This window comes from Atheta coriaria, unplaced genomic scaffold, assembly GCF_025399875.1.
Source record: "Atheta coriaria isolate IRGN ID8LTWV9N9 unplaced genomic scaffold, Caltech_Dcor_3.1 hic_scaffold_8_pilon, whole genome shotgun sequence".
In the NCBI taxonomy this organism is placed as follows: Eukaryota; Metazoa; Arthropoda; class Insecta; order Coleoptera; family Staphylinidae; genus Dalotia; species Dalotia coriaria.
The window spans coordinates 91,738-103,835 of record NW_027045450.1 but is presented as its reverse complement, the minus strand read 5'-3'; the positions used below and the strand labels follow the sequence as shown (position 1 = coordinate 103,835).

At 37.5% G+C, this 12,098-nt stretch overlaps 1 protein-coding gene across 2 annotated transcripts; it reads left to right on the top strand.

The window, feature by feature from the left end:
- The first annotated feature begins 1,423 nt into the window (after positions 1-1,423).
- On the top strand, positions 1,424-11,914 carry vri (nuclear factor interleukin-3-regulated vrille). Of its 2 annotated transcripts, none has more exons than XM_065309394.1 (2): positions 1,424-1,585; positions 9,605-11,914. In XM_065309394.1, the coding sequence occupies exons 1-2, from the start codon at positions 1,549-1,551 to the stop codon at positions 10,861-10,863; spliced, it is 1,296 nt and encodes a 431-aa protein (XP_065165466.1). In that variant the 5' UTR covers positions 1,424-1,548; the 3' UTR covers positions 10,864-11,914. The 2 variants fall into 2 exon arrangements, with proteins under 2 accessions (XP_065165466.1, XP_065165467.1); XM_065309395.1 differs by lacking the exon at positions 1,424-1,585 and adding an exon at positions 6,335-6,548.
- The last annotated feature ends 184 nt before the right edge of the window (positions 11,915-12,098 follow it).

The window sequence follows — 12,098 nt, the reverse complement described above, 5'->3', positions numbered from 1 at the left end:
ATTTGTATCCAAACTAAACAAAAAGTTTTGTTTAGTTGTTCAGTTCAGGTTTATAAAAATCAAAAAATAGACATAAATTACTCGATAACTTATGTTAAAATCATCAAATCATTAATATCATATTATGATTAGATAAAGGAACTAAAATTAAATTAAACTAAATAAAAAACAACTTAAAACACAGTAAAATTGCAACAAAATTAAAAAAGAAAATTTTTATTGATATATTTAAGTATAACACTTAAAATAATAATAATTCAGATGTTAATGTTATACATTTCGTGGGTCAAAAACACGATAATTAAGTCTGCCCATTGTTGACTGGCCATTGCGACATATTAGTCAGTATGCATGACATCAAATGACGCAAAACTCTTTGTTATGAGACTACAAGAACAAAAAAGAAACTGAGTCATCAACATTACAGAAATTCATACCAATAAAATAAACTATTTTAATTAAAATTGAAGTTAATATTAAGTTAATTACGCATTAAAAACAATTTTATTACCTACTTCTTGTAAATCTTTCATCTTTTGTCTTAAGATTCTATAAATTAAAACGATAATCAAAGACTCGAAAGTATTACAATGGCGCGGTACGAAATGATTTGGTAATTTATGTAATGTTGAGTTGAGTTAAGTCGACCTAGAAAGTTATAAATTAAATGCCTTTGTTTTGGCTTTAGCCTAGATATTCGGCGGCAGCAATTTCCAATTCTTAACTCAATTTTTTTCAAAACAAAATTTTCTTTAAATTTATAAAATATTGACCTACATGTTATTATCATGCTTTTCTGAGTGAAATTGAAACAAATCACATGGCCACAGAAGATATTAGCATTAGCATTGCACATTAGTAGAGCAAAAAGCAATTACGGTCAGCCAAGATGCGTTAATCACTACTCTCTCCAATCCTAACCTAATCTAAGCGCGCGTATGAGCTTAAGTCCGCGATTTCATTTTTATCCGAGCAATGCAGCCGTACCACCAGAGACTTGGTGGAGAGAAGAACGAGGCCGCTGATTATGCGCGGTGGTAATCTTCACGTAACTACACATCACACGCCGACCGCATTTCCTTTTGGCGGTCCCTTTCTCCGCTTTCATCGCGGTTTTGCTTTTGCCCACACCGCGCAACACGGCTAGAACTGGGTCACTACCGCCGCGGACTTTTACCGGCCTAGCAAAAGAGTGGTCCCACCTTCGGCGGTGCGCCGTGTTCTTGCACTTGGTGGCGTAGCGTTCACCGCTACGCTCGCAGAGCGACATTCGGCGGCAATCGTCGGTCGGCGCAAGTTGCAAACGGGACAAACACGCAGAGATACTCATCTGTCAATCATCCAAATAACAACACTCATCAGTATAAAATTTAAAAATTGTAAAATTAAACATTTAAGTGATTTGTGTGCGTATAGTGACTTTATATTAGATTAAGTGACTTAAGTGACTTGACTTAGCGCGCCAAAGTTGTGAGTGCGCGCGCAACCCGCCTCATCATTGCGTCGCTTCAAGGATTCGCGCGGCCTCCGGGTGCGCTGCATTTGCCAATGCATCCTGATAACGGATTATTATTTCAAGCACCAGGTAAGTAAAAAGAAATCACCAACATTTTTTTATACTTAAGTATATAAAAGTTAACATTGACATTCAGTTGTTAGCTATTTAGTAGTTTCGCACACGTAAAATGTTTTTACATTTTAAATGTTCGCGTAACATTTTTGGGGGTCATTGTCAATTCTTGTATTGCGACATTGAAGCTTGGCCGCCAGTGTGTGTTGTGTGTGGGACCAACATGTGAGCCACTGAGCAAACGAGGCGTGCGCACTCGAAACTATCTAACTACTAACCTACTAACGCTACTAGAAAACTGCTACAACAGTTGGTAGTCAGTTAACTGGCTTAAATCACGGCGAGAAAAGATTGAATGTCAAAAAAGCGTTTAATTTGATAGTTTTTTTTTAATAACTCGCAAACCAATCAAGTTATCATAATAATTTCTTCAAATATTTATTACCTATTAAATTCTTTATTTAATTTTAATAAGATGTTAATGATTAGAATGGTGTAGCAAAAGATATTTAGTATTTTGTTTAAATTTTTTGATTTTTGCAAAAGTTGATTTTAATTGTTTATATTTTCTTGAGTATAAATGGGAATTGTTTATATTAAATGCTATTTGATGTAGAATTAAATACCGAATCAATTTCTGAAACAATTTTGAGATTAGTGACAATAGTTTCTAAATAATTCAGAAATAACTAAACTATTGAACTGTAATCACGCAAATCTTACGTGGCGCAATTATAGTGGTTCCATTGTTATAGTTATTAATTAATTACTCAAAAACAAATAAAGCTACATTTAAGATTTGTTCAGAAATTTATACACTATTAAATTCTACATCGATGTGCACTATTATTTGATTAATAAATTAAATTTATCAAAAGTTATAAATGAATTTGTAAATAACTATTTTTTCCAACAAAATCAAAGTTTATTAACTTTTTATTTAACAATCTCATATTCATCATTTTTAATCAGAAAACGTAGAATTTCATGTAAAGGAAATATCTGAAACCATTACAACAATATCTCAAATAGTTTACGAGTAATTAATTAATAATTTAAATTATTACTGTCTAATTATCGGGCTTCATAAGGATATTCCAACTAAAACAACAAAGTAAGCTAATTTTTAGTGTTCATGACCCCTAAGCTAATTTTTCGTTAAGTGTACTTAAAATATCAGACATGTAATTTGAGCTTTGCATTTATCGCATTTCTGAATTACATTTATTAATTAAAAGCATACACATTAATATTTATAAGTGATATAGTTGTCAGGCAATGCGTGGCGTATGTATTAAATAATATTCTAATTAATCACTCCATTCAACATGTCGATATATGAATAATAAATCCATTTCGCACGTTGGGCGTTTGCAGATCTTGGCCCAGTTAAAGCACTTTATTATTATCGCAATTTACAAGTCAACGAAGAAAAAGAATTCAAAATAAAAGGTTACCAGTAATAGTTTTGTAATGTTATCTTTGTTTGTTTGTTAGTTATTTATTTATCATTGGAAACACGTGGCAAATAAATAGATTTTCGAGTAATCGTTCGTAATCGATCTGGGAATTTATTGATTTCCACACGTCCACACGTACTTTAGTGAGGCGCGACGCTGGGTGAATCAAGGAGGTTCATAAGTACATAATAACCACGTAATGCATTGTTTAAACAAAGCGAACAAAAGCCGAAATATCTGCTCTTTGCCCCACTAACCCCGATCCACATATTATCCAAGTTTAAAACACAAAAAACACTAAAAACACACTGCGGCCATATTTAAACCGAAAACAAGATGGCGTCGTGTGTAAACCTGTACAATTAAATCGAAAATGGAACAAACACAGAATCTAAACGAAGCGATCGAAGGTGAAACAGATAAAACAAGCGCATGCGGCGACGATTTCCTCGTCCGTTTCTTTCTTCCATTTTAATCATACCCAAACAAATAAAGAAAAACATGCGCGTCGATAACGCGGCGATTTAAATTTATCGCACACAGGTAAAAACCGGTGTGTCTCGTACACTCACGCGCGTAAATAATGAAGTCATGCGCGGACTACCGGAAAGAAGGAACAAGAGGTCATCGAAAACGATATTGATATGGATATATCACTACGCATATTACACACGTTTTGTTTTCGTACGCAAACAACTTGATCGTAATGTCGCGAAGTTAATGTTGTTGGCAAGTGTTGTAAACGACGCTGGCGGCCTTGTCGTGGCCTTAAATGCTTTCCTCCAAGTTTAAACTTTTGATATTTTTATTTTTTTTATATCAAAAAGTTTATAAAAAATAAAACTTAAGTAATATTTTAATTTCGGTACAAGTGGATAAATAATACTTGGACTTCCTCGACACCTGATTGTCTGTTGATTGCGCTACAAATGTGATAATATAGGGGCTCATCAAGGAAGCTAATCGTCAAGAGGCAAACAAACATGTATTAAATATAGATGGCGTTATTTTTTTCAAAACTACTTTTTATCTTGATAAAAATCTAATCGATATCTAAATTTCTCGGAATTGATTTGAAGTATCGTGAGAGTATTTTGCTGATAAGAACCCTCGTTTCCAGCCAGCCAGCCAGCCAGCCAGCCAGCTCGTCTCCAATAAATGCCGATTAGACATTTTGGCCGAAAAATATGCGCGTGTTGCATTTATTTTTTCCTTGCTTCATTCTAATCGCTTATGACGTGCGTTGAGAGTTTTTGTAACAAATGCATGCGAATTGTTCTGTTTCGCTTTCTGTGCTAGTTGGCGCTCGTAGGAGTCTCGCTAATAAAATTATAGAATTCATTGTCAGGGTCATTGCAGCGAGCGTACGCAGTGTACGGCGGCGTTTGTTTTCGCGTCGCGACATCGGTGTCGACGTTCTATTCATAGCCGCCCGCGTCGCTTGAGGTACTAAACTAATATTATCCGCGTCCATCTTACAACTACGTACAACTTGAGTTTACCAAGTTGGCTATTGGGAGAAACAAGTTACAAGTTAATACAATGTATAATATGTTGAAGGAAAGTCTTCAAAAGTAAAAACAAAAAAAGGTTTTTGGGTGTAAAAATTTGTTATTTGGGTGATATTTGGGGTTAGTTTTTAATAAAATGAAGCTATTTGAAATTAAAAATGCAAAAAATCATTTTTATACACGCAAATTACCTAAAAAATGCTATTTTTAAATACTAGTGTGTAAAATTGCAACTTTAACCATTGAAAATTTTGAAAAATGTATTATTTGTGTAAAATAAATTTCAATAAAAAATGCAAAAAATGCCACAAAGAAAATTCATTAGTTGCATTATTTGTGATTAAAAATACGAAAAAACACATTTTACACCCGTAAATTACTCAAAAATGTGAAAAACACTATTTTCTACGGCGAGTGTGAAAATTACAAGCTTACATACTTTAAAAAAATTCCAATTTTACGCATTATCACCTAAAAACATTAATTAACTTCAAAAACTTTCATTCTGCTTTCACCAAACAAAAATAAAGCAACGCCAACAAAATTTTTACTACTCTGCAGCTCAAGTTTCGAAGTTTCAATAGATAACTAGTAGCAATGCATCCAAAGGTATTAATTAGTATCAGTTAGTTAATTTGAGACCGATCGAATTGCACTCAAATAGCCAGACGTCTGCGCCGCGTCAGCGCAAATCGTACAAAAGCGCCTCGAATAACAAATAATTGATAGCAAACAATATACATACAACACTAAAAATAAAAGCGCATCACATCCGCTGAAATTATTAATTAAACAATAAATGTTTTTCCCCGCTAATCGTCCATGTAAAGGAGTCAATCACCTCGAAAACAAATGATGAAACATTATCGAAACGAACAAAAAAATTGTTGGTCGTCTGGATGTAATAAATTCATTAGAAATGAAACAATGCGATGGTCAGTAACCCAAAGTCTAGGCAAACGAACTCCGCAGAGGCAGCGAGATCGATACGTCTGGGGCGCGTTTAATTTCCACCCTGAAAACCGCCGAAAATGCAAGCGCCAGACACCCGCCTCCCACCACAGCACGACAAACTCTCGAGTTCAAGAGCACAGGATCAAGGATAACGACCCAACTGCGTAATAGACTACGTAAAATATCGATTCGCCGCGTCGCAGCGCACAGAAAAACAAAACAAATCAAAAAATTCATCTAAAAATCGGCTGGTGGAGGCGCCGGGGATATTATTGAATCGGCGTTGATAAATTAAATTTACAGAGCAATTGCGTAATGCATAAAACCAACAGAAAATATTATCCAACCGTCTATGAAAACAACAATAATTATAATTGCGATACACACACAATTACGACGCATTTATGCATTTAATTTTAAAACAATATTCACTATCGCACTCATTCAGAGACTCGGCGCGCGCTGCTATTTAATAATAGTCGAATAAACAACTTGTTTTCGTCAATAAAAATTGTTTATCACTTTTTGTCTGTGCGCAGTTCTGTTTACAGTAATTTTTACGTGCACGAAAAAATGTATCATAAATATAAAACTAATCGCTACTATTCGTAGAAATTTCACCAACACTAGAAATAATAGAAATAATATTCTGTGAGTGTTGTGAGCGCGACACAATGTTACGTAATCGTCGCCGAAGGTGACTCACAGAGGGTGTTGTCCTCGTCGTCGTCGCGCCCCCACCGCTGCCGCCGCCGCCGCCAAGTTTTACCCCCACTCTGATTTTACTCCGTCGTCGGCGCTCGCGCTACGTTCGCGCGCGCTTCCACACTCGTGTTATATTTAATTCCGCCGCGGACGCACGCAGTCGCTCAGTACGAAAAGTGCGCTCAGACTGTACGAACATAAAACATTCAACAAGAAAAAAAGCGTTAACAGTTTGTGTTTAACTGATTGAGTTTTGGTGAATTTTTGGATATTCTTGGATTTCTCTGTGCGAATTGGACACCGTGACGCGCAAAAGGACTTCGTTCGCCATCAGCAGTCAACTTGTTGGTAGGTGTCGTGTTATTTTCCCCACGCCAAAGAAAATTCAAGTGCGTTATTAGATAGGCAGATTACGGTTAAATCGGCTTTTTTCACGTTGTGTCGTTACGGTCGCGTGCCTCGAGGTGACAGATACGGTCTAATAACACCAACACAGTTTGTTTCACATCGCCTCTACACGTGTGCCATACAGTTATTTCGTGTAACTCTTGATCTACATGCTTAATCATTGTCGTTTCGGAATTATTTCACAAAATTTCGGGCATTGTATGCAAATTCTTCGAAAATTTCCCCTTAAAAGTACCTCGCTAATCTGTTATGTGATCACAGTGCACCGCTTCCGATAATTTTATCATAAAACGATAAGCATGGCGAACGAATGCTAAAATTAACCATCGAGGGTGGTTTTCGGTTCGCTGATTGTTCTAATCAAGCACCACGTGTACGCATGCAGATTACCAGCGAGCAACGATGACGCAATTCTAATTAATTTCTAGTGTAATGTGGACGATGCGCAATATTAGCATGAATAATTCACACGGATGACTCATCATTGATAATGGTTCATAATCACACCAATCACAGGATATTCACGATAAAAATGCGTGTATAAAATTCAATTATGCAATATTGGTGAAAAATAAAAGAGTCAAAGTAGAAGTCGGAGGAATTGTAGGGCATTCTTGAGCATTCGCGCGCGCCACTAGCCTAGTTCCATCGTGCGCTCGTTACCAGCGCACAACTTCTATTCAGAACGAACTCGTGTTGCAAGTTGTGAGCTACCGTGCCAGATGATGCTTGGCCTAATCCGTTGGCCGGTCAACCTACAAATTTGTTACACATTTTTATTTATACCTCGCAACTTTTTATTTTATTCATCATAGCTTCAATGAATTAATAAACAATGATGACTTGGATGTTTCCCGAATGTTGGCATCAATGAAACGCGCATGAATCACGATTTCCACGTGGAAAATCCTCTTACTATTGCATTACGTGGCGTTTTATAAGCGGCAACCATTTTTGTTTGTATTATATCAAGTTGAGTACAACTGGTTGCATACAATTGAATTTCATCGCGCGGAGTAAACAGATTTATAAATAGAATGCATAACAGCGCAATAAAAACAATACATAGCCGAAAAATCGCCGAGTCATCTTTGTGCTAAATACGCGTAATTTTAAGGTTGGAATGTTAAATTTAAATACAGCTCTGTTAGGTTAGGTCACAGTGGTGAAATGTAAATGCTAACCTTTCAGGCAGCTCACGCCGATGTAGCGTTTCGTCCAAATAATCACTCTTGCAGAACATTAGTGCAACACAACGTATTGCGTAATTAATAGCGCGATGTCGAAGTCGAAGTCTACGCGGAGTTAATAAAACGTAATATCGCCTCACAATGCATCCGAGTTTACCTTCAAATCGCCGCCACAAAACGAACAAAACAATCGCCTCAAATTGTTTACACTAAATTATTAATCAGATTATGAAAATTTTACCGAATGTGTAGTAACACAGTTTAATGAGTAATGTAAAGTGTAATATTATGGTCTAGTAAACGCGGCCGTGCGGTGGAACTTGCGCCAGTTCGAGAACAATGCGCTACAGGGTGTGCCCGAAACTAGATCAAGTCAATAAGTTTCAAAATCTTTGTTTTACGTATTACCTATATTAAAATCAACACATGCGACGCACTTAAATAATGCGTATATGTGCAAAGCGATGTGATGCACACGGCGATCATTATCATTCGTATTCCGCGCAATAATTTTACTCATACACACGATGACTAACTGCTCGACAAACATCGCATCATTGGTACGATTATGTTTGTTTATAAATATATGAAAATAAGTGGAGCGTATTATCTAATGTGTGCTTAAACTGAAATAAATCGAAGCGTGTGTGTTGCTGCTTTATTTGTGTTTTGACGTGTGAATTACGTTCGCAGAAAATAGAAAATGGGATGAGTGGGTTCAGGGAAAATTACGACCAAATAAAATTTCCTAGTAACTTCATATAAAGAGTTAAAGTGTTACTCAGCGATTTTCCTGTTTACGCTTCAATTTGGCAAATGATTTCAGTGTCCACGAACGCGTAGGAGTTAAAAAGAAGTAACTAATCACTTTCTTTTTAATTTTAAGAACCAAAAAAGTTAAAAGTACACACCAGCGCCATCTAGGTTCGAATTGCATAACTAAAAATATGATTTAATCTCTATATTAACTTTAATCTCTTATTTAACACTCTGTATGTTAAATTTTTGCCTCAAAAGGTAGTCTAAATTATTCTCGGACAAATAAAATATCCCCATACCAAAGTTTATTAAAATTAACTGAATGGTTTTTGCATGAAACAGTCACAAACAAACAAAACACATTCCCGATAGGATACGTGACGTACAAACAATAAAAAATCGATTGCGAATGCAATGCGCCCGGCTTAATCATAAACAAACACAATCGATGAGCAAAGCGATGACTTATTTCGCGTACGGCGTAGTAAAACATCAATTGCACAATTATTTGGCAGCGTGTAATAATAAAAAAATGATCGATTATTCAGCCGCGTTAAATAATGTGAAATGTGTGCGGATGCGAACGATCACGTTGCGGCTGTTAAGTAACAAAAGACATGCGAATAAAAATAATTAACAACTCCGCGGCGCACGTGAGTTTTCCGTCACGTTGCACGCCGGCGTGCGCGAGGCGTACGACTCACGTGTAAAAACACCTCAATTGTTCGCTCGACAACAATTCATACCTACATTGATAAGCCGAGCGCTCAATAAAAGGTCACTGTCAATTTGCAAATCGATGCGGTGATGATGAACAACTAATCATTGTGAAATATTGCGCGAGTTTAAACGTAAACTGGTTAGTAGGGTACTACTAGTCGTGAATAAATCGCAGGTGAATCAAGACGACCTTGACGCTTGGGTATTTATACTGCGGGAATGCGTCTGCAAACCCGATGCCCTTCTTCTTGCGTCTCGGAACCAGTCCTGTTGCATGTGCACATATTGTATGAGTAGTATACTCATTTGTTATATTTTCCTTTGCAGATGTGCTCAAGCAACGTATAATGGTTGCCGAATTAGTAGGCCGCGGTCAAAGTGGTTCTCCAGTCAACGGCGAAACACCCCACTTGAATTCAAACATGCCCTCCAGCCACGAAATGTACCCAACAAGCTCCTCGCCCGCTTCGGACGGCTATGGCTACATGAGTCCAAAGGGCAGCTCTAAAGACATGCTCCCCCAACGTAAACAACGCCTGTTTACCCCAGACAACCAGAAAGATGATAGTTATTGGGATCGTCGTCGACGTAACAACGAAGCAGCCAAACGCTCGCGAGAAAAACGACGCCTGAATGACATGGTCCTAGAACAACGCGTGTTGGAGTTAACCCGCGAGAATGCAATGCTGCGCGCGCAGTTGGAGACCATCCGAGAGGAATTCGGTATTGCTGGTGATCAAGTAGGAGTGTCCATGGAGAAGGTGCTCGCCGCAGCGAATGAAATGCCTCTCCCTAAACGTGCGAAATTAAGCGGACCTATATTTGGTAGTCCTAGCCCTATACCCACGTCTGTGATCCACCAGCCCATGCTCATGCCAAGCTCACCGTCCCCACAGCCGCATCAACCACACCATCCACCTACCAGTCACCATCCGCCACCGGCGTCGCACCCAGACTACCACCGAGACCATCGGGATCACCGTGACCTTCGGGATCATCGTGAACATGTCGAGTTTCAGCAGTATGCCGCCTTCACACCCTACCACCCCTCACCAATTCACTACCCAAGTGAGAGCAATAATGCGCTGAATCTGTCCCGGTCCCGCTACCGTGGACGTACACCACCCTATGACGTCAGTAGTAATTCTGGTGATGAATCAACTCCACTTGCACTCACCACCACCGAAGCAAACAACAGTCTACCATTAAAACTCCGCCACAAACAACATCTTGGAGAAAAGGACGCGGCTAATACCCTGTTGTCCCTTCAGAATATCAAACAGGAACCGGAACCTGAACCACGCTCCAGTCCTAGATACGATACCGAGGGTTCTAGCGACGAGCGTGATTCGGGTATATCTTTGGGGACCAACGAAAGGGAGACACGCCTGCCATTGCCGGCTGAATGGGCGGCCGCTAATGCCGCCGCTGCAACCCTGCAGAATCTCCACCAGCAGCCGGCACAGGGTGAACACACCAAGAACAACACGCCGATGCATTGCGAGCTGGCGCGACTCACCAACGAAGTGGCGTACCTCCGGTCGATAATACCCAAGAATGCCGCGTCGGACAAGCGTCTGCCCTAGAGCATGCACGACGCCCTCTGGTGGCGAATAGTGAGCCGATTTTTGTGATTTAGGAGCGCGCCCGCTTTAACTCTATATAGTAAAACATTAACAACTAAACTTATATTATAATATCAGGCATCTCAGCTGAGTTGAAGTTGATGGGACATATCATTATTCCGCAAGAGAAGATATTTATTATTTAGTGTAGGTATTTATTACGATTTTGAGCCAAAACTACCAAAATGGCTACGGCAACATCTTTGAAAACGAAAAAAAACTAAATATTTTCACTTCTATACTACACTATACTTACACTTTTGTTTGTAAAAAAAACTCAGCGCACGCTGTTTGATGATATGCCAATGTATTCCTATTGTTACTCATTCATTATTGCGAATTATTAATTAAAACTAAAACGAAAAATTCATCTCAATTCGGAAACAACTCGTCTTTTCAAAACACACCGCATGAATCATCAGATTGTTCATCATATCATTTCGGTAGAAATTAATCGTACCTATTTATTATTTAGCTGGAAAAATGTGTGATTATAAAACAAAACTATTTATCCTAAGATTGCGTTTATTTATGTATAAAATGTATGTATTGTATTTTTGTTATACGAAGCGCGCGCAAGGGTTGAGTAAGCATATTTTACCAGTGCGAGAGAGAAGAGAAAACGGCGGACGTTTTAAGTTATCTCATTAAACATTTAAACAATTATGTATGATATGTATATGTTTGTAAGACTGTGCTGGACAATACCTCACACAGAATACACACAAACACATAAAACAGATGAATGGTTGTGGCGTAGGTAGAAGAGAAAAGAAGGGAAGAAATTATATTCTTATATGAACGATATTATATTTATATGCAATTTATGTGAATGAGCAGAGAAGAGATAGTGATGAAATATATCATGTCCAGCACAATATATTGATACGATATTGATATATTCTATGATAATTAAAATGGAAAATATTCTGATATATTTTCATATTACCGTTAAATGTATCCTAAACATTAATATTATATTGAATAAATATTTGCATCGTTTTTCAAAAAATAGCAGACTTTTCTTTAATAAATCCATTATTTTTAAATTTCTAGGCATAAAATAACTATGGATCCTAAATAATCATATAAATGCAAATTTTAGTTTGTTTGTTTCACTTTTACGCACAAAACCAATAAAGTGATTTTAATAAATTTTAGTATAAAGAGAGTTTTGATATTGGAAAATAAAATAG

What these genes read in the sequence shown, in the direction of transcription:
- vri (XM_065309394.1), top strand. Translation starts at nt 1,549, where the DNA reads ATGCATCCTGATAACGGATTATTATTTCAAGCACCAG. An exon ending in ATTATTATTTCAAGCACCAG is followed by an intron (nt 1,586 to 9,604) that starts GTAAGTAAAAAG and finishes TTTCCTTTGCAG; the next exon opens with ATGTGCTCAAGCAACGTATA.